Source organism: Brachycentrus maculatus, unplaced genomic scaffold, assembly GCF_059751285.1.
Source record: "Brachycentrus maculatus isolate JH-2025_06_01 unplaced genomic scaffold, ASM5975128v1 h1tg000087l, whole genome shotgun sequence".
In the NCBI taxonomy this organism is placed as follows: Eukaryota; Metazoa; Arthropoda; class Insecta; order Trichoptera; family Brachycentridae; genus Brachycentrus; species Brachycentrus maculatus.
Genome location: NW_028280841.1, coordinates 243,973 through 268,740, shown reverse-complemented (window position 1 = coordinate 268,740; position 24,768 = coordinate 243,973). Strand labels below are relative to the sequence as shown.

At 34.0% G+C, this 24,768-nt stretch overlaps 1 protein-coding gene across 2 annotated transcripts in view; it reads right to left on the bottom strand.

Annotated features, from left to right (window-relative positions):
• The window catches only part of Myo81F (unconventional myosin 81F), a 115,528-nt gene that overhangs the window by 71,646 nt on the left and 19,114 nt on the right, over positions 1 to 24,768 (bottom strand). For both annotated transcript variants that reach the window (XM_088257748.1, XM_088257749.1), the window contains exon 2: positions 11,012 to 11,124. In XM_088257748.1, the coding sequence (XP_088113874.1) occupies positions 11,012 to 11,124 (113 nt within the window). The remainder of the gene's footprint in view (positions 1 to 11,011; positions 11,125 to 24,768) is intronic.

Genomic DNA, 24,768 nt, shown 5'->3' with positions numbered 1-24,768 from the left:
CCAACATACAAAAACAACGATCATACGAAAACAATTTTGCAAAAGAAAATGATGAATAAAAATATTTATTATATCAGCTGTTATAAACAGAAAATGAGCCTTACAGTTCAGTATGTTAAATTAGATATTCCTCCCGAGTGATAATACCCTATTCTTTTCAAAACGGTATGGGAGGCGGTGTGCATATTTTTGTGCATTTTTGCACCTTTAACTTCATAATAAATATAAAAAAAACAAGTCTTAAACGCCTAAATCTTGTCATGTTTGCTTTACTGCGTCACTATTATGCAAAAATAGTATCGATTATTTTCTGTCATCATTATTTTGATCCCATTTTATATCGTCCGCGTCAATTTAAATTTCTTTCATTGTCAGAATATATGTATATTGGTTTTGATTGTTTTAAAGAATATATGTATATTGAAAAAATATTTTTAACATTTTATTGAACTCCTTACCTTTCAATAACTCTTCTTTTCAAAGCCATATATTTATTTCGAAGAAAAACTTATTTTTTTCAATACAAAGAAGGCGATTAAAGAAAAAACTAGGTAAATTACATTAAATGTTAACTGCAACATTTTGAGTGTGTCCAAATACTTGTTCACAAAATCTGGATTATCTCCAATTACAGGAGTTATTTTCATATTTTTTTGACATCTCATCAAAAATGAAAATAAAATGAAAATGTTATTTTCTGGCGTATCTCATGTGTGTGATTATAATCCAGGATTCGGACCTCATATACTAATATAAGAGTTTCTGCTTAGTAAAAAGCTTCTTTACATCTCACCAATAGATGTCTCTAGTGAAGTTGTAGTGATTCAAGAACAAGGTTTCTAAATTGGTTCATATATATAGAACTTCCAAGAATTTTAGTAGTGTGGTTGTCAATAATGGGTAGAATTGGTGAATGTTACACGTGTGTAAAGTGATCACTTAAACCAGCCTATGACGGTCGTCAGCCCCGTAAATGCCCAGACTTCCATATTCTTCTTCATCTTTGATGAGATGTCAAAAAAAAAAAAGTTAACTGGGTTTAAAGAAAAAGCCGACCTTGTGCTCACTCCCATGATGAGTTTTGGTACTCGGTTAACTGGGTTTATGTAAACCAATTTTAGTATGACGAAGATACGTATGTAGGCGGATAACAAAAGAGGTAATAGTCAAGATAAAAATGCAAATTAAAATTATTTATAAGGGATTTATTGTTTCGGCATCCACTTTGTGGTACGACATGATGAAATTGTAAAAGAAAAACACTTGTTTTATACCATTTGAGTTTATTTTATTATGACGACTAGTTTCATAAGCTATGCTACCGTCTTCAGGTCTAAATGTAAACATATACATAGTTTAGTCGTCATAATAAAATAAACTCAAGTGGTAAAAAACAAGTGTTTTTCTTTCATAATTTATAAAGGATATCTTGTCTGACTTGCGGTGGGAATATCGCTCACTCCTTTCAAGAACGTCAAAAATAAAGTTTAAAAATATTACACAATGTATTGAAAATAAATATCAAGCCACTTATTGAACTTTTTACTGTGCAACAGATCTCTTTAGGTAAAACCTGAAGGTTTTTTTCCATTTGAAAAATATTTAGTATATTTAAAACATAATTAAACGATACCTTTTCTTCAAAAAGCAAAAACAACATTTTCTGCCCTGTAGCGGGTAAATATTAAGTTAAATATATTCTTCTTTTGCTGGGATATAGTACATTTTCTGGGCATTCCGAAAACATGCACAACTGAAAATTGTCGATTTATTATTTATGACGTTCTTGAAAGGAGTGAGCGATATGTCCCATGTCAGGAAGTAATTCGGGGAGAAACCGATAATGGAAACAAGCGAACGCCCATTTCTGGTACCGTGCTGTAACTCTGGCTGATCTCGCAGATGGGACGCTCCGTGACGTCACCGGAAACAATGGAGGAAGACGACACAAAGCCGGCCACTTTTACGACCAGCCGAGGACAATAATGCCAGGACGAGGAATGATAAATAACCGCTCTTCCTAATTACAGAAAGGTTCGAACGAGATTAGAAAACGGTAATGGAGGAAGTACGAGGAAATGGGTGCAGTGTGCACTTAGAGTATTGTACTCTGGGAGTGAGTAGAAGTAATGCGATAAATTGAGTTATTGAAATGAGTGTTGAAATGAAAAATTATTGTTTTTATATTTTGCCATGTATTAGTTTAGGTTATTTAAAAAAAATCTTTTTTGTAACTTCATAATTTGTGTTCCAGTCTTTTTAACCTTAATCCCATGTCCCAAAAAGAGAAATAGAAATTACTCATCGGGAATATTATATATATATGACTTATGTATGTAATATGTTTTGAAATAAAATAATAAAAAAATTAACATCCGTGGTGTAATTGACTAACTGAGATTGTAAGTTTTTTTGTTGACAGCTTATACATAAAAAATATTAAAAAAACAGTTAGACCTAACAATAACAAAAGCCAATTTAATAATTCCATACAATAGAATACTTATTTTTGACATCTCAACATAGATGAATAAAAATATGGAAATCTGGGTATTTACAGGGTTAACAACCTGTCATCGGCTGGTTTAACTCATCACTTTACACACGTGTAGCATTCACATTTTACCAATGATTGACAACCACACCAATTTTTGAACTCCTACATATACATAAGTATACTTACTCCACATTACAGTGTCATAGGATTCGTGTAGCAGTCGAAATGCGATCTCTGTGCGGCAAAATGATTCACGGTTGAATGGTGACATAAGAAAATAATACGAGGCTGAAATAAACTTTATCGATAAAATTAAGAAAGGTGAGTTGAGATGGTTTGGGCATGTAAATTGAAAGAGTGAAGAAAGAATAGTAAAACAAATTTATGAGGCGAATGTGGTTTTGTGACAGAAGCAGGGGAAGACCGAGAAAACCTTGTCATGATCAAGTATTACAAATACGTCCAAGCGGTCAGATCAGGAGGCGAAATATTTGGTCAATATGTAAGACGAGATGCATAAATTTGAAAGAGGCGAGGAATGTTTGCAGACGGGGTGATGTGGCGTTGTATTCTCTCTGCCTGCCCCTGCGGGGAAGCGGCGTGATGGTTTATTAGTCAGCTAGTCATATTAATAACGCGAGCATAATGTATGCTGACTCCAGTGAGTCATCGTTGCCAAAAAGTGTAAAATAAATAATCCAAAGATAATATTCCCACTGGACAAGATCAATGAACTCGTGATTCCTGCCTTTGAAACAGCTAATTCTATACCGCGAACTGATGATCCATAAGAAAGAGAATAAACGAAGCTAATTTGAGAATAATCGAAGCTATTTTGAGAATAAACGAAGTAATAATGTCAATGCAAGATGAAGCGACAATTTCTAAAACGTTTCGATAAACAAATAGCGTGAAGGATTGAAAACAAAAATGTAGTTATCGTCAAATGGACGCCAAGTCACGAAGAGCGAACGCGACCAAAATTCTAATCTCTCACTTAAACATTATTAAAAAAAAAAAAACATGAACACACAAATACAGGTACAAATAATGAATCACATTCGGTTTTCGGATTCAATAGCCCATCCCTGATTCGTTTTGCATTAATTATTACATCTTAACATAAACTAAACAAAACCTTTGTGTACAAAAAATACTAATAATTGTGTACATAACGCAAACTCAAAATATTGTCAATTAGTTTTGGCCACATTCAACGTATTCGGCTGTCCAAACTCAAAACACAGTAAGGGACATTATTTTTGTAGTATTTTTTTTGCATTTTTGGACTAAGTAGATTCTACTTAGTCCAAAAATGCAAAAAAAAACGTACTACAAAAAAATTGTCCCCTGTGTTTTAAGTTTGGACAGCCGTATTGTGAATATGCTTTGGGCACAGTCAAAATATTGCGAATAACACTGTCCTTATCATTCATCGTTCACTTTGTGTAATACCACTTTAAAAGTGGTATCATACAAAGTGAACGATGAATGATAAGGAGTGTGTTATATTACCACACCACTAAGTAATGCTTTCAATGTACAAAATATATTATAAATAAGACACACTCAAAATATTGCGAAATTGTTTTAGACCCACATAAATACTGTTAAAATTATTTGAACAGTCAAAATATTTTTAAATTCTTTAGGACACGCTCAAAATATCGTGATTTTTTTTGGGCGCACTAAAAATACTGTGAATATTCTTTAATAATAATAAAATAATAAAACCCTTATCCGCACCCCAATGGTGCATAGGGCACTGCATCATATAAACGCAGTGTTATCTTGATCGTTTACACATGAAGGAAAGGTGATCAGACCTCCGCTTCAGGTACCAGTCCAGGGTAATATTGAATAAATATGACAGTGAAAAAAATCACTTATATTTATTTTACCCCCCTTGGGAATCGAACCCGGGACCTCCAGAACGGTAGCCAAGCGTGCTGACCATTACACTACGGAGGCGGACAAAAACTTTTCTTTAAACACTTTAAACACACTCAAAATATTGAGGTCCAATCAAAATATTGTGAATTTGCTTTGAACACCACTTTATAGTAAATATGGTTTGGAGACACTCAACATATCGTGAAGAAGCTTTGGTGACATTCAAGATATTGAAAATAAACTCAAGATATACTCAAAACATGTGAACTTTTTCATTATAAATTGCAAGCTAACCCATTATTAGAAAAAAAATTAAACACGAATATGTGAATTGCCACGCTAAAAATAAAACCACTCAAAGCTTAAAACGGTCGGATTATGCCACTTAGAAAAAGTTATCACAAGAGGCCCATATTGCCAGATGCTGCAAACATGAAGAGCCAATGAACATTAAAAAAATAAACATAAATCACATACTACGTTCAAACTGGACATGAGAAGAATATAGTATAAAATTATCCCATGAACTGCACTTTCAAGAAGAGTTTGGTAGAGTATAAACTCTGTCCACTAATGTTTAAATCAATACATAAAACGGCTCCAAAGTATCTAAAAGAGCTGTGTATTCCAGATAAATTAGTTAATAGACGTCTCACGCTTCGATCGGCTACAACAACTGCTATGGGTAAAGTGATCTTGCCAGCGCATTAAATTTGGCGAGCGTACCTTTGATATTGCGGGACCGATGCTATTCCACTGTAAACAGTAAGACTGACATGATCTTTAGAAGAAAAAAAGCGCGTTTTTGCTAAATCATTTCAGAAATCTCCTTTTCCCAAATTAAATCACAGTAAAGCGCCCTTTTTCTTCTGCTTGGTATAGGCTATGTGGCCTGTTTTTAAGAGGGGTTAGCCTCCTGCGATGTCGATTCCCAGCTGTCAATCCATCTCTTTGGTGGTCTGCCCGGGAGTTGGCCTGCAGTGCAATGTGGGGGAGTCTGGATGGTCCAATTCTCTTCACATGCTCATACCATTGTCTTCTTCGTTGTCTTCCCCGACATAGAAGCGCCCTTGAGGTAGTATTATACAAAAATGGCACTACAGTGGAAACTCTCATAACAAACACCTCTCATAACGAATAATTCGCATAGCGAGAAAGTTTTTAATTAAATTGTTCTCTTAACGAGCAACATTTCACATGACAAGTTACAGAGTAAGGAGCAACTCCCTTTTCACGACATTCACTTGTGAGTCGGGACTTCCATCCCAGTCATAAGAAAAAATATTTCATTAATTGATTCGGCAGTCACATTTAATAAAATCTATCCATTTTTAATATAAGTTTTACTTAGTAAAGTAAAACTTATATTTCATAGTATAAGTATTTCACAAATAGTGGTAATTGATTAGCAAAACTTAAAATATACATTTCGCTTAACGAGTAAGATTCTGGAACGAATTATGATAGGTTACAATGTATATCCAAAAATTATCCAAAATTATCGTGGATCACTTCACAATTCACCCCAGTCCACCACGGTACACATTATTTTCATTGCTTTTCTTATCGCCTCCACTAAAATAGATCCAGTTACACAAGGTTAATTGAATTTATTTCTAGTTAACACAAATAACATACGATTCCTATCTCGGATTGGAGAAGCGTGTTCCGTCGTAAATAATTAATTATCCATTTTACGGTTTTGTTTTTATCATCGTAATTTGTTGTTCGAGAAATGTTGGCTTTCATTAGACCATGCCTTATCTGAAATCGTGTCTCAGAAAAAGGACCACATAGTCGAGTCGTGACCAGACTGGATGATATCAAATGGATTTTTGTATTATTTTTTGACATCTCATCAAAGATGAAGAAGAATATGGAAGTCTGGGCATTTACGGGGCTGACGTCTAGCATTTAAGTGATCACTTTACACACGTGTAACATTCACCAATTCTACCCGTTATTGACAACCACACTACTCAAATTCTTGGAAGTACTATATATATGAACCAATTTCGAAACATTATTCTTGAATCACTAGAACTTCACTAGAGACATCAATTGGTGAGATGAAAAGAAGCTTTTTATTGAGCAGAAACTCTTTTATTAGTATGTATGTATGGTCCGAATCCTGGATTATAATCACACACATGAGAAACGCCAGAAAATATCATTTTCATTTTTATTATTTAAGCCTATAATTTGACCAGATAATTTATTTACAACATTTTGAATGTGTCCAAATACTTGTTCACAAGATCAAACAAGATTCTCCAACAAGGAGTTATTTTTTACATTATTTTCGACATATCAACGTAGATGAAGAAGAATATGGAAGTCTGTGTATTTACAGGGCTTACGACCGTCATAGGCTTGTTTTATTAACACTCTTCTATTTATTTTCATAAAGTTTTTATAGGGTGAATAATAACATCCTCATCTCCCCTTCCCTTATTTCATCATCCAACTTATTCCACAAAGACTATTTGTTAGATGTTAATTCCCTAAGTTCGTGTAAATTTAAAAATTTGCTTAGATTATTTATAAAAGAGACAGATTTAAGTTCCTTTTTCATTTAGCACATGATCGCTAGCTTTTTACTTTTTTACTTTGTCATCTTTTTAATGTCCAGAAAATGTACTATATCCCAGCAAAAGAGGCATATTTTTAACATAATATTTACCCGATATACGGCAGAAAGTGTGGTTTTTGCATTTTGAAGAAAATGTATTGTTTAATTATTTTTTAAATACATAAATATTTTTCAAATGGAGAAAAAATATTCAGGTTTTACCCAAAAAGATCTGTTGCACAGTAAAAAGTTTAATAAGTGGCTTGTTATTTATTTTTAATACATTGTATTATATTTTTTAACTTTAAAAACGTTCTCCTGAAAAATCAAGTTTTTTGATTTATGACGTTCTTGAAAGGAGTGAGCGATGTGTAAAGTGATCACTTAAATATTCTTCTTCATCTTTGATGAGATGCCAAAAAATAATAGGGAAATAAGATAGTATGCGCACGTAGATACAATGTAAACACATCGCAACACGAAAAAAATTACACGAAAAGACTTAGTGAAGGTTATAGGCAGCTTCGCTCCAAATTAGTATGCAAGACAAAGCGTCTTTTGGATAAGCCATAGAGAAGCGTGATAGGTTGTTTTTGTATATTCACGTATGTGTTGCCTCATAACGCCCCCACTACAGATGGTATAACGTTCGGGGTGCGTTCTTTTAAGTCAAAACCAAAACCAACAGTACCATCCTTCATATGATATGACTGCTAATGAGGTATAGGTTTGAATAACAATGAAAATGTAACGCTTCAACTTACTAACGCGTCGGCTGTCCAAACTCAAAACACAGTAAGGGACATTTTTTTGTAGTTTTTTTTTTTAATTTTTGGATTAAGTAGATTCTACTTAGTCCAAAAATGCAAAAAAACGTACCACAAAAAATGTCCCTTACTGTGTTTTAAGTTTGGACAGCCGGCGTACCATACGTATTAACTGACTTTAAATTTAAAAACAAAAAATTTAGTAGTGTGGTGAATGTTACACGTGTGTAAAGTGATTAACTTAATGAAGCCTTCGACAATCGTAACCCCTGTAAATTATGTTGAGTTTTTCGCAATTTTTCTTCATCTATGTTGAGATGTAAAAAAAAATAAAAATAAAAATAAGTATTTTTAAATCAGGCGAAGCATTTTCAATAATATTAAGAAGTGCCGAGTTTGAAATTGAAATTGATTCAATTGAAAATTGATGTCAAAAAAACGAATATGGTGTTTCAAAATGATGCGGAATGCATCGACCCTGGAGTGATGATCACGCACGTCACGAAGCAGATGTTTCAAACATTTAACGACGTTAAACAAAAAAACTATAAAACGATACACACGCATTGAAAGGCTTTTGAACCATAATTTGGTGTTGATTTGTTCATTAAGCTATTTAGTTCAGCATCGTGGTCAAGATCAATAAAAGGAAGTTGAAAAAGAGTTCATCGATCTCCATAAGGCCCAGCATTCGTTAAGTCGCATTCATTAAACCGGAGACCACCGGTGAGGTCACACTCGTCTGTTCACGCCCGATTTTTTTGAAGAATATATAATATATTGGAATTTTTTTGTTTTTTTTAGAATATATTTAGAATATTTTTTTTATTAAATTTTTTAACTACTTACCTTTCAATGACTCTTTTCTTTTCAAAACCATATCATTATTTCGATGAAAAACTTATTTTTTCAATGCAAAAACGGTGGTTTAAGAAAAGAATCAATTACGTACAATGTTACCTGGATTTAGAAAAAAAATGAGAAAAACGAATGCTGGGTCTGTGTTGATTTTTCATTATTCGTCTTTGTGTATTGATTTTGCATTCATCGCGGAATAATATGATGATTAAGATAAGATATAATTCGGATTGCCCTGGGATTCTCAGACTGTCATCTTCTTTCATCTAAAAATGATAGATGCATCATCTCAGTTGAGACACCTTTAATATAAACCTCAGATATCTTCAACTTTGATTCTATTCGACACATAAAAAAAACTTTTTTTCTTCAACCGGCCTTCTTTCATCTAAAAACGATAGATGATTCGCTTCGTCTTAGTCGGGACACCTTTAAAATAGGTAGGTATTATTCAATTTCTACAAAAAATATATTTTTTAAATAAGTAATTTTTATTTTCCTAATTATGCTACAAAATACAACAAAAATCGGTCTACTTTCATTTAATAATAATAGATACTATGTCTCAAGTTCAGACACCTATAATATTCGTATACATTCCATATTCCCAACAACGCATCCCAGTACGTTTCGAATATTCCATTTTTGTTACGTTATTGAATTGATTAGAATCGAAACTTGGAGATTAGCTAAAAGTTAGTCGTTGTGAAGTTCGGTTGAAATGCCGAGTTGCATCTAACGCGCCGTGCACAATGGAGCCCGCAGTCACACGACACTTGCCATTGTCACATCGACCCGATTGTGAATTCGCACTAATCGCAACGGTAAATCTAGCAGTCTCCAGTGGACATGAATCGACGCTAACACCACTTCATTGTGCAGAGTCTCTGTGTGCTGCTTTCTCTTAATTGTGTGGTGCAAAGGGCACTGCGTTCAGTTGATTGTAAAATTACTAGTTGACTTACTAGGCGTCAAGGCGCTTCCCACGGGGATGAGAATATATTATAGGGTTGAAAATTTCACCAATAGTTTTCATATCACAAATTTAGTTTTAAAAAGTAGGACTTGTATCCGCTTTAATTATTAGTTTTATTAGCAAATTGCCTATTTGTATTAATGTATTTATACTAAACTTTTAATAAGATCAGTTATTTTATTCATAAATTTAGATGAGACCGTTTTAGGAGTTACTTTTTTTATATATATTTATTTGACAGTCGTCACACAGTAAGAGGATGTTCCTGCCGGTGTCAAGTTTTATTTTTATTTACAAACAAAATAATAATAAAAATTATTATTATTTTATTTACAAACAAAATAATAATAAAAATTATTATTAAAAAAAATCAAACTTTAAATACAACCCGGATTTGGACACACTCAAAACATTGTAATGATTTTATAATGAGATTATCTAGACTAGAGACGAGAAAAAAATCAAATTAGTTGAATACTAATCAAGGACTAGTTTAAAAATGCCAAAGTTATTAGATAGACGCCGTAGCGTAGTTGGATAAATAAGTTCGACTGCGAAATCGGCGTCGCAGGTTAAATTCCCGCCAATTGCAAAATAAATTCAAGTAAAAAAATATTAACAATTGGTCTGCGAGTGTTTTTGCCTAGAATTCTCACTCATGAATTACATGAAATTAAAGTAAATGTGTCCACCTCCGTAGTGTAATGGTCAGCACGCTCGGCTACCGTTCTGGAGGTCCCGGGTTCGATTCCCAAGGGGGGTAACATAAATATAAGTGATTTTTTCACTGTCATATTTATTTAATATTACCTGAAGCGGAGGGCTGATCACCTTTCCTTCATGTGTAAACCATCAAGGTAACACTGCGTTTATATGACGCAGTGCCCTATGCACCATTGGGGTGCGGATAAGGGTTTTATTATTATTATTATTAAAGTAACTTTAAACATAAAGAGTAAATCCACTCACGAGTAGGCATAGGCTATGAAACTTACAAACTTGAAGCCTGAGTAGGGTCATGGTAAGCGGTGTTGCATAAGCTGTAGCTAGATTTCAAAATCGCTTGGACGTTAGGTAATTTAAAAAAATCAATCGGTCCGGGTGTTAGTGATGTATTTTTCACATTTACCTTCCGTATCCCTAATATCCTATACCTGCAGACAAGCTTCAAAAATAGGGACTTTGCGGGTTATTCATTTTATTTATTTTATTAATTTCCAGAAGACAAGTTCAAATTGTCTATACCGCGTAGTTAATACGTTATCTTTTCACTGTTATCGACCATAGAACAAAAACGCTGCGTCTACTAATTCGCATTTCCAATAAAATGACACATTATTCTAATGATATTACGACAGATACAAGAAGTGTCAATTGCTGCGTACTCACATATCGCGGATGCTGTCAGGCGATAGATAAGCAATCTGAAATGTGATTGAAAAGGATACGTATATTTTGTCGTGGTCGTATCTCCGCCTGAGGTTCTCGTTGATGGAGTGCTCCGTGATGTCCGACATGAGCGTCATGTCCGGCACTCCGGGGACGTCCTTCCCCTGGGACTCTGGAAGGAGAAAACATCATATTAAAGTACCTGCTTGATAGGGTAGCTTTAGTAGCTGAGGTTGCTTGGTGTTCCTCCTTAGGACTTTGGGTAAGGAGGGCGGGCATGCCGATGGTCTCCTAACGGGGTTACTAACTCTCCTATCATCATCTTAAACGCCCTTGAGGTAGTATTTTACGAAAATAGCGCTATATAAATTGTTGGGTAATATATCCAAAACAAGGTTTTTGTTGGATTGAATTCTACATTTATTTATTATATCTTAATACGTGACGCGTTTTGTCTTCTTAGGACTAATATCCTTGATAATTCAAACACTGACTAATTTTTTTTAACAAAATGTCCTTATATACTAACAATAATTGCTATTATTAGGTCTAGGAGTACATTTTAGTCAGTGTTTGATAATGTCCTAAGAAGACGAAACGCGTCACGTATTAAGATATACATAAACAAATGTAGAATTCAATCCAACAAAAACCGTGTTTGATTTTGGATATATTACCCAACAATTCAATATGGAATTCTACCAACTGTCTGCAGTTACTATATACATGACCCAAATTCATTAATATTATCACCCTGGCTGGGTATTTCACATCTAAATACATCTCTTTAAAAAATCGTGACTTTTTGGTCAGGATTTGCTGCACATTTAACAGCAAATCACTTTCCTTGCACACGTTATACACTTTAAACACCAGCGCCAGCAGATCTTCTCTACTATCGGCAAGAAGCACAGCACGGCTGTCCATACTCAAAACACAGTAAGGGACATTTTTTTGAAGTACGTTTTTATTGCATTTTTGGACTAAGTAGATTCTACTTAATCCAAAATAGTAAAAGAAAAACGTGCTACAAAAAAATGTCCTTTACTGTGTTTTAAGTTTGGACAGCCGAGCATCGTCAGCAGATAAAAGGTAGCAGATAATCAAATCGATAATTTTAACTTTAATAAACATGGAATATTAAATTTCAATAATAGGTAGAATGGTGAGCGTTATGAATCAGACTTCTATTATATATTCTCTATGTATCAAAAAAGGTGCTTGGTATGTAAAAAAGCACTTAATACATAAAATTAACTAATAAACTAACCAGCCACCACGCCGCTTCCCGCAGGGATAAGATGAGAGAATAGAACGCCACACCACTCTGTCTTAGCAAACATTATTCGCCTCTTCCACATTCACAAATCTCCCCATTAATCGCCGATTATTTCGACTTCTGCTTTGACCGCCTTCAAGTATTTGATATATATGATCATAAATGATCATGTCAAGTTTTTCTCGGTCTTCGTCTGCTCGTTATTCCAACTAAAACATTCGCTTCATAAAATGGTTTTACCGTTATTTCCTCACTCATTCGTTCCACATGCCCAAACCATCTCAACACACCTTTCAAAACTTTATCGATAATGCTTATCTCAGCTTTGCATTGTTTCCCTATTTCACTATTCGAACATCGTTCCGCCGCACATTCGTCTGAGGGATCGCATAAAAAAAAATAGTACTAAAAATAAATAAAATAATTAGATCACTTATGTGAGCTCAGGTGTAAAACCGCATTCTTGCACTATGATACTATATATATGATGACATTCCGTACATCCGTTCCGCAGTCCTTGAGAAACACCTATTGACCAAGAGTTGGTAAAAGTGACGAATCATGTTCCGCGACTGACTCACTCGTGGCACGATGGTGAGTGTTCGGACTGGTACTGCGGTGCACTGTCATAGAAGTGATATTTATTCATGAATAACAGCATTTTTGAAAGGTTACAATTCGTTGAATGCTGGGAACAAAGTGAATGGTGCACTGAAATCAGTTATAGCAAATAAAAACCTATCAGCGGAAGCTAAACTGGCAGTGCACAACGGAGTCCTGGTTCCAACTCTAATGTATGGAAGTGAAACATGGAGTTGGCAAAAGAAGGATGAAAGTAGACTGAATGTAGTGGAAATGCGATCTCTCAGAAGAATGTGCGACAAAACGATGTATGATAGATGTACGAATAGTGAAATAAGGAAGGAATGCAAAGCTGAGATAAGCAATATCGATAAAATTAAGAAAGGTGTGTTGAGATGGTTTGGACATGTAGAACGAATGAGTGAGGAAAGAACGGTAAAACAAATTTATGAGGCGAATGTTGCGGGAAAAGAAGCAGAGGAAGACCGAGAAAAACATGGCACGATCAGGTATGCCAAATACTTGAAAGTGGTCAGGTTAGGAGTCGTATCAATCGGCGGGTATGTATGAGGAGATGCATGAGCGTGGAAGAGGCGAAGAATGTTTGCGAGGACAGAGTGGTGTGGCGCTCTATTCTCTCTTCCTACCCCTGCGGGGAAGCGGCGTGATGGTTAGTTAGTTAGTTAGTTTAGTTACAATTCGTTTCCAATTCACACACAGTTATTTTCATATTATTTTAAATAATATGAAAAAAAACTCTTATAATTGGAGATAATCCAGATTTTGTGAACAAGTATTTGGCCCCACTCAAAATGTTGCAAATAATTTGACTGGTAAACTTTTATAATTTGACCGGTTAATTTATTTAAGCTTATGCTAAAATAATAATGATTAAAAAAAACACTTGTTTTTTACCACTTGAGTTTTATTATAGACCACATGTTTCAGAAGTTAAACTTCCATCATTCAGGTCTGTATAATAACTAAAATATAAAATATAAAATTGTTCTATAAATAATATATATTGTTTCAAAATTCTTCACCTTTGCTTTCCATTTTTCCTTTGTTTTCAAACTCCGCCCCTTGACTAACCCCTTCCCCTTACTTTCCCCTCTCCTTTTTTATAGAACAATTTTATATTTTATATTTTAGTTATTATACAGACCTGAATGATGGAAGTTTAACTTCTGAAACATGTAGTCTATAATAAAACTCAAGTGGTAAAAAAACAAGTGTTTTCTTTAATCATTGTAACATGTCTTACCACAAAGTTAATGCCGAAACAATATACTAAAATAATAAAATGAAAATGATATTTTCTGGCGGTTATGTGGATCTTATAATTCTATGCACGTTTCCATAAAGTTAAGTGTTAATTGTGATTTGTGTGATGAAATCTTAAAAAATCAAAAATACTAAAAGTCTTACACTTTTCTTGCATTTTAAAGCATAAAATATAAAAAAATTAAGAATAAATCATATATTAACAACATGAAAATTTTCATGACAAATCTTAAGATTCCCATTATTTATTTCGGAGAAATAAAATACTTTTTTACAAATCGCTCACTCCTTTCAAGAACGTCATAAATAAAAAAACTTGATTTTTCAGGAGAACGTTTTTAAAGTTTAAAAATATAACACAATGTATTAAAAATACATATCAAGCCACTTATTGCACTTTTTACTGTGCAACAGATCTTTTTAGGTTAAACGTGAAGGTTTTTTCTCCATTTGAAAAATAACTACTTTATTTAAAAAAATAATTAAACAATACCTTTTCTTCAAAATGCAAAAACAACATTTTCTGCCCTGTAGCGGGTAAATATTAAGTTAAAAATATGCCTCTTTTGCTGGGATATAGTACATTTTCTGGACATTCCGAAAACATATATAACTGAAAATTGACGATTTTTGATTTACGACGTTCTTGAAAGGAGTGAGCGAAATGTTTTTTTTTTGATCCACTCACATTTTTATTAAAAACCACCTAGATTCGACAACAACCTGTTGCCCTCTTCAGGGTTTGTTTTATGAGTCCATTGTCATAAAAAAAGTATTTTATTTCTCCAAAATATATTACAATGATCCACAAAGTTAATGCTTTCAATATTCAAAATTTCCACTTCCTGTTCAATGAATATCCTGTGTCATAACTATGATTACACTATAGACAGAAATAGTAAACTAGTAAGTATAAACCATTTTTTTAAAATATAATATATTATAACACAATTAAAAAATTCAAGGACTACGTTTAAAAATCTTGACCCAACTTTTAATAAATGAAACACATTTTTTTTACAAAAAGAGCAACCGGTTGCCGTTTTTCGATTGAATTGACTCACTCCACCCCTGCGCCGAGATGACAGGGGAGGATCGGCGGATTGAAATGTCAAAAAAGGTCAATCAACACTCGGATATCCCCCCACCCCTCCCCCCCACCGGCTTGTCGCCCTAAATTGACGGATTTAATTAAGCCGCGAGGCGCTCTTTAATTGAACGTAATTTAGCAAAGCTTCATAAAAATGTAATCGTTCTTTCGTAATTCGGCGAAGCGAATAATCGATTAAGGATATTGGAATTTATTTTTCATGTTTTTGCTGGATACAATATTAATTTGCCAATGGCACTTTCTTAACACTAGATATTTCAGAATTAATTTCAACTTTAACATTTTCTAACCCTTATCCGCAATGGTGCATAGGGCACTGCATTATATAAACGCGTTGATGTTTTGATCGTTGACACATGAAGGAAAGGTGATCAGCCCTCCGCTTCTGGTAACAATCAATATTGAATAAATATTAGAGTGAAAAAAATCAGTTATATTTATTTGACCCCCCTATGGGAATCGAATTCGGGACCTCCAGAACGGTAGCCGAGCGTGGTGACCATTACACTACGGAGGCGGAACTTTAACATTCTCCCTATTAATCGTTCATTTTGTATAATACCACTTAAAACACCAAACCACCATAAAGTCAACTGAAGACACTACAATTGTAGAGCCAACAGTTGATCTGATGATGGTATGAAAAAAAAAACTTTACTAATTAATTCGGCAGTCGCTTTGTGGATGTATCTCCATTTTTTAATTTTAAATAAGTATCACTTGGTAAATCCCAACATTTTAAAATACCTATTGCGATACGTGTTTCGATCCATTCATCAGACGGTGTTTGAAAATGATGCGGAATGTATCGAAACGTGTGTTACAATAGAATTAAAAAATAGTGATAAAAGTAAAACTTAAATAAAATACCGATTAAAAATTAAATAACACTTTTTTACCAATTGAATATCATCGATTTAGTATCGGAAGCTACAGATGCTTCCATCTACACTGTAGAAATAATATTTATAAAAAAATATATAAAATCATTGTTTATGATTCTACAGGTGTATAAACAATGATATTATTAGATTAAAACCAATATTTTTAGCTTTTCAACTTTTTTTTATTATTTGACCAGCGATTGGGTTTCGTCGTTACCGACATCATCAGACTGGTGATGTCGGTAACGACGAAACCCGGTCGCTGGTCAAATAATAAAAAAGTGGAAAAGCTAAAAATATTGGTTTTAATCTAATAATATATTAAAAATGCAATTCCATCACGACGTGTCAGTGGATAATATAAATCTAGTATAAACAATGATTTTATATATTTTTTCTGACAAAATAAATTTTAATTTAATGAATTTAAGTATAGTATTTTAATAAAAATTACACATTGTAAGGATTTTCAAATACACTACTTCATTAACCACTAATCCGTTACATATTATATTTTTGTGTGTACCTGCACGATGCATAAGTATATGTAATTATTTTAGTGGATTTACTAAAGCATAACGACCCTTTTCTCACCAGCGTTAACACTATTTTGCCAGGAAAGAGTCGATATTTCTGTTGATCACGTTTAAATCATGTTAGGTATTTCAAACATGAAATAATGTCTATCATTTTACATATAATGAAAACACTTGTGATATTCTGGAATGCGTTCCTAAGAGCGTCTTCCGACGTTAACACCACAAAGGAATTCCTCCCTGAATACCGGAATCGGAGATTCCTTCTAAAAATATATGATAATTTATTATGTTACATAACCCGTTAAACCACAAAATACTGAAAATTCGTATTTACATAATAGAACAACAACTCAATGGTATTTTCTACTTTTATTTTATTTGAGTTGTGACCGGGTTTCGTAGTAACCGACAAATTTAGCGGTAATGACGATATCCGGTCATTGATCAAATAAAATAGTTGTGAGGAAAAAACTATAAAGATCCACCAAGAAATAGCAGTACAAAACTCAAATCTAAATAGTACTTGAGAAATGAAGAATGAGCATTGAGAATTCATATTAACCCTAAAACTATTAATCGAAGAAAAAAAAATATAAAAATAAAACACTTGTATAAGACCATTTTTTAAGTTGATGACTGTAAACACGACTACAGTACCGAAAAGATTAATTAAAACAAAACTTTTTTTTCGTATTTTCAACACCCTCTAAAAATGTTCCTAGTATTATGGACCAGGGTTGCTTCTTTCAGTGACTGAGATGATGAATAGCGAGAAGTATCACCCATTTCTACTGGAATAGATACTACCAGAGATACAAAAACGAAGGTCTAATGGTAATGGAATATTTCAGCAGGATTTAACCCCCTGCCACAACTTAAAAAAAATGATGAAATTTTTCACACAAAATCAATGAACTGTGTTGGACTGGTCAAGAATTTTGCCAGACATAAACCTAGTTGAAAATCTATCGGCAAACTGTACGAATCAGCTCTCCAAAATTGAGTTCACTACGGTGGAAAAGCTCGTTTTGTCCATAATTCAGGTATGGCCTCGAGATATAGATGCCAAGAAGAGTAAAATCTTTGATTGAGCCCAAATGAGATCATATTAAATATTAATTTGTGATATAAATAATAAACAAACAAAAAACTTTTTACGAAAATGCAAGAAAAAAGTTTTGTTTCAATTAATCTGTTCGATACTGCAGTTTCTAGAACTAGATATTCTCATAAACAGGTGAAAATACAAACAGAACTGTTTATATTTTCACCAGTTTATGAGAACATCTGTAGTTCTCTAAACTAGTCGCGTCTGCATTAATAATAAAATGATAATAATAAAACCCTTATCCGCACCCCAATGGTGCATAGGGCACTGTGTCATATAAACGCAGTGTTATCATGATCGTTTTACACATGAAGGAAAGGTGATCAGCCCTCCGCTTCAGGTACCAGTCCATGGTAATATTGAATAAATATTACAGTGAAAAAATCACTTATATTTATTTTTAACCCCCTTGGGAATCGAACCCGGGACCTCCAGAACGGTAGCCGAGCGTGCTGACCATTACACTACGGAGGCGGACATTAATAAACATTCGCATTAATAAACTCAAAAAACTGGTCTTTTACGAGTGTTTTATTTATTAATATCATCATGTTTTACTACAAAGGTAATGCAAAATCAAAGAAAAATAACTAATTAACCAATTAACCATAACGCCGCTTCTTCGAAGTGGTAGGCAGAGATAATATAATGCCAAACCAGAAAGAATTGCAATCAATGCGTTATTGAAACAAGACTTGCTGTAGTAAAATTTTTGCACATTTTTTGTGGATCGAATTTCACAAATAATTTAATTAGTTTTTTTAACCCGTTCCGGACTCAAAATGGTTAATGTCAATAGCCAACTCGACAATCCTACTCTGTGGTCGATTCTTCACAGAAAACTGACAAATTATTTAGGACCTAGACGAACTCGTCAGCATTGGAGGATTATGGGATTTAGTATGATAGAGAAAAAGTCTGATAAACGATGACAGGTTATCAATTTGAAACGCTTAACTGAGGAATCTTACCAAGAATTCTAAATTACGTATAAAATATAGATTCAGAATAAAATCAGATTAACAACGTCTTCAGTAAGTCCAAATACTTGTTCACAAATCTCGATTATCTCCAATTATAGGAGTTATTTTTCATATTACTAATGACATCTCAACAAAGATGTGATTGTATAATCATGTATGTGAATATTCGGATCTCACATACAAATTAAAGAATTTCTGCTCAATAAAAAGCTTCTTTCATCTCACCAATAGATGTCTGTAGTGAAAATTCTAGTGATTCAAGATATTTTTTCAAAAGAAAAGAGAAATATTTGTGTTTTATAATTTACACAAATATTTCAATTTCATACTATTTCTCTGAGCCTAAGCGGCTCATTATTAGAAATAGGTATCAAATTGTGGTAGAGTGGTTTCGAACCGAGAAACTCCGACTTAAGAGTCCGCGACACTAACCACGGGACCACAATCCGACACTGTTTCGAAGTTGTACAATGTTTCGAAATTGAATCATATACTGTATAGAGAAGTTGAGTTGGTTTGGTTGTCAATCATGGGTAGAATTGGAGAATGTAACACGTATGTTAAGTGATCACTTGAACCAGCCTATGACGGCCCCGTAAATGCCTGGACTTCCATGTTTTTGTTTATCTAAGTTTAGATGAAAAAAAAATGAAATCACAATAAGTTTAGTACTGAAAGTAGTAAGGTCAGGAATAATTTTCGGGTATGTGTATGAGGAGGGCTTTTAGTAAGATGGGAGATATATTCTCTAACGATTATCTTAATCTGAACTTCGGCAAAGAGTGGTTAGGTGTTTGGTCAGTACTTCTATGCGGAGTTGAATCGTGGACCTTCAAGATCAGAACTATGAACTAATTAAAGGCATTCGAAATGTAAGTTACAACGTAGAATGCTACGCATCCCGTGGACCGACATGGTCAGCAACGCAAATGCGCTCCAAAGAGCAAGGAGACAGTTGCTGACTGATATCAAGGTCCGGAAGGTGTCCTATCCGGGGCATGTGCTGAGAGGAAACAAGTACGAGCTATTGCACCTAATCAAGGCAAAATAGAGGGTCGACGAGGTGTGGGCAGAAGACAGATCTCCTGGCTCCGGAATTTACGAGATTGGACAGGGATCAGGACCGTCGAGGCACAGTTAATAGCTGCCCAAGATAAGTAAAATTACACTCAAGTGATATTCGACGTCAGGCAGACCTGACATGACACACATACAGAAGATTTATGGGGAGATGCATGAATTTGGAAGCGGCGCAGAATGTTTCCAAATGAGTGGTGTGGCGTTCTTCTCTCTCTGCCTACCCCTGCGGGGAAGTGGCGTGATGGCTAGCTAGTTAGATATCTATCGAGCATCTCTCCTTCCAGGTTGGCCACACTGACAAGATGTCAAGTAAAATGGGCGATCGGTTATGAATATATAATACAATACTTTGAGTACCACCCACTTGGCTCATACTATTGGATTAACTGAAAATGTTAGTTATGACGTCATGACGTGTTGAAAGTAGGTACCTAATCAAATTTGTACATTTGGGTCAATATTCGACGCGACACTTTATTATTTACCGCAGAAAAATGGCAACGAACTCGTCAATGCTTTTTTTTTACTGTAAATATAAAAAAGGTTTTCATTGTTTTTATTCTCAATCTATAAAATTAGATTAAAACCAATATTTTTAGCTTTTCCACTTTTATTTTTATTTGACCAGCGACCGGGTTTCGTCGTTACCGACATCATCAGACTGGTCGGTAACCACGAAACCCGGTCGCTGGTCAAATAAAAATGAAAGTGGAAAAGCTAAAAATATTGATTTTAATCTAATTATATATTAAAATGCAATTCCATCACGAAGTGTCAGTGGATAATATATTCTCAATCTGTAAAGGTTTTAAGTATTTCGCTGTTATTTTATATTTCAGACACTGTGTTATTCATCCTACGGTTGATATAAAAATGTTATAGGTGCCGCAACTTGAAATGAAAAGTACAATCAATATGATTTAAAAAAAAAATGTTTTATTTTCATTTTTTGTGTTTTTATTATTTACAAAAATACTTAATTTCATACTATTTCTGTGAGCCTTAGCGGCTTATTTAATATATTTTTTTGCACAATTTCTGTACATTTCTACTTCTTCTTTTTCTTCAAACCCTTATCCGCACCCGATGGTGCATAGGGCACTGCATCAAATAAATGCAGTGTTATCTTGATCGTCAACACATGAATGAAAAGTGATAAACCATCCGCTTCAATTACCTGTCCAGGGTAATACTGAAAAAATTTTAGAGTGAAAAATTACTCATATTTATTTTACCCCAGCTGGAAATCGAACCCGGCACCTCCAGTACGGTAGCCAAGCGTGCTGACCATTAGACTACGGAGGCTAAACAACATTTCTACTTAATACAATCTTATAATTTTAGTTGCGCTGAGCCTTTAAAAAAAAGACTTGTGCTTTTTTGTGAAAAGTGGAGAGGGAATGCTGGTGGATTTCTTGCACGTGCCAGTTTCTTTTTCTTAGATTTGAAAGCAAAGCTAATAGAGGAGAGATTTTTTTTACTTGTAGCGTCCAATTGGAGAGTCCTCACAGTCCTCGTTCAGTAATAAAGTGAGTCCGGTGAGAAACGACGAGCGTAATTGGAGATTGCACACTTCCTCGCAACTTGCATTAACTTTCATTACCATCTCTACCTATTACTGTACAACACATACGCATACCTTTGTTGAGTTATGCAGTAGGACCTCTCATAACGAGCAAAATTCGTTCCTGAATCTTACTCGTTAAGCGAAACATTTTTTATTATTATTTTTTGACATCTCATCAAAGATAAAAAGAAAATAGAAGTCTGGGCAATTACAGGGCTGACGACCGTCATAGGCTGGTTTAAGTGATCACTTTACACACGTGTAACAGTCCGCCTCTGTAGTGTAATGGTCAGCACGCTCGGCTAACGTTCTGGAGGTCCCGGGTTCGATTCCCAGGGGGGTCAAATAAATATAAGTGATTTTTTCACTGAAATATTTATTCAATATTACCCTGGACTGGTACCTGAAGCGGAGGGCTGATCACCTTTCCTTCGTGTGTAAACGATCAAGATAACACTGTGTTCATATGAAGCAGTGCCCTATGCACAATTGGGGTGCGGATAAGGATTTTATTATTATTATTATTAACATTCACCAATTCTACCCATTATTGACAACCACACTACTCAAATTCTTGGAAGTTCTATATATATATATATATATGAACCAATTTTGAAACATTGTTATTGAATCACTAAAATTTCGCCGCAGAAATCTATTGGTGAGATAAAAAGAAGCTTTTTACTGAGCAGAAACTCTTTTATTAATATGTAAGGTCCGAATCCTGGATTATAATCAACTACGTAACTCTTTACGCGAAATGTCGCTCGTTAAGGGAGAAATTTTATCACTTTTTTGTCGTTATGCGAATTACTCGTAATGAGAGGTGCTCGTTATGAAAAACTTGGCACTATCAAGTATGCCATAAACTTGAAAGTTGTCAGACTTAAAACGCCGTCCTAACCCCGTTATAAACCACCCCTATATTTTCCCTTAGAACAGTCTGCATAGGGGAAACATTGATTTATCGCATAGTGAGTAATCCAAGTAAACAATATTGAAGTGTGGACTCATGTTTTTCCAGGATTTTCCAACAGTTTCAGTTATTTATCTATCATAATAAAATGTATTAGGTCATTAAGAACTGAGATCACTCTCCAGAGAAAAGCGAGGGTTTGTTTCAAAAAGCATTTCCAACTCATTTACCTAAACGTCCTCTTTACATATTAACTGAGAACATCTCAATAAAGATGAAGAAGAAATTTATGTATTAATTTTTAAATCAAACACAAATTTTTTGAGTCTACTAAGTTGTATTTTATTAACAAAAACACATAAAAAATTAATATTGTGACAGTTTGCTCACTCCTTTCAAGAACGTCATATATCAAAAATCGTATATTTTCAGTTGTGCATGTTTTCGGAATGCCCAGAAAATGTACTATATCCCAGCAAAAGCGGCATATTTGTAACTTAATATTCACCCGCTACAGGGCAGAAAGTGTTGTTTTGGCATTTTGAAGAAAGGGTATTGTTTAATTATTTTTTAAATATACTAAATATTTTTCAAATGGAGAAAAAACATTTAGGTTTTACCTTAAAAGATCAGTTGCACAATAAAAAGTTCAATAAGTGGCTTGATATTTATTTTTAATACATTGTATTATATTTTTAAATTTTAAAAACGATCTCCTGTAAAATCAAGTTTTTTGATTAATGACGTTGTTGAAAGGAGTGAGTGAATTGTCACAATATTAAATTTTTATGCGTTTTTGTTAATAAAATACAGCTTAGCAGACTCAAAAAAATGTGTTTGATTTAAAAATTAATACATAAATTAAAATGGAGTTCTACAAATTAAACGCCAAATCTATAAATAAATGAAGAAGAAATATGGAAGTCTGGGTACTTAGAAATTAGGTCATTATAAGAAATAAGTATCAAACTGTGGTAGAGTGGGTTCGAACCGAGAAACTCTGACTTACGAGTACGCGACACTAACCACGGAACCACAACCCGACTTATTTAACATCATTTTGAAATTTCTACTGCGTTTGATTATTGATGTTGTTTTTATGATGTTTTTGTATATTATTCAAGTATTCAATATCTGATGATTCCATTTTGCATAGTGATCAAGCTCTAGAAAAAACAGTGCAGTTTTCCGTCACTAACCACGGGACCACTACCCGACTCATATGTACTATATTTTGACGAAGTTTAAGGGCAGACAATGTGAAACCGTTGCATTTTGGTACCCAGTCAAGGGTGGCGTGTGTCTGGTGTTACGTGCTCCGTCTAGGCACTGTATTATGGTGAAATATGCAATGGCGAAATCGAAGTCAGATGGGTTTGGGACCATGAACAACGCGAATAACGAAACGTACGTGTTTATGTGGGATACATGCACGCGAGTAGGTACAGTCGCGGACAAAAGCGCAGGGGGAATATGTTATTTATCTACAACATTTTGAGTGTGTCCAAATACTTGTTCACAAATCTGGATTATCTCCTAGTTATTTTTCAAATTATTTTTTGACATCTAATCAAAGATGTAGAAGAATATGGATATATATTCCAGAGTTTCTGCTCAATAAAAAGCTTCGTTTCATTAACCAAAAGATGTCTCTAGTGAAGTTCTAGTGATTCAAGAACAATATTTCTAAATTGGTTCATATATATATATATATATATATAGAACTTCCAAGAATTTGAGTAGTGTGGTTGTCAATAATGGGTGGAATTGGTGAATGTTACACGTGTGTAAAGTGATCACTTAAACCAGCCTATGGCAGTCGTCAGTCCCGCAAATGCCCAGACTTCCATACTCTTCTTCATCTTCAATTGATTAATCAGTCTTAATAAAGAAGCGGTTAGCTTCGAAACCGGTAGACATTATAATAAGTTATAATAAAATATTAATAGTGATTTTAAAACAACGTTAGATTTGAATTATTATGACTGAATTCAGTTGCCAGTAACTAATAACACAAGTAAATGAACAACTGAGCTTTTGTTAATAACTGTATACAATAACGCAAATAAATCCTCGTAAATAAAATAAAATAAAATATTAATTTTAAAAAGTGGTAGTGAGAATTTTGTCCACGACGGTAGGTCTGAATAACCTGCTCTGTAAGTATAGCTTCGGGGATGTCGTTCAGAAGGAAAAAGGAAAAATAAGGAAAACGGAAAGGGTGAATGCAAAATGCAGGCGCCCTTAATCCCCCCCTCTCCCACCCCCTACAGACGAGCTTCCATTCGGTTTCAATATCAAAACGAGAAAAAATATGATGATAACTTATGTAACCACATAAATAAAAATATATATGTAAGTATACACCTTGTAATATCCACATAAATAAAAATTAAGTTTCTTTTATCTAGTATAAAATACCAACTAAGTATGTATTTTTTCCTCATGAATTTTATTTGACCACCGAGTTTCGTCGTAACCGA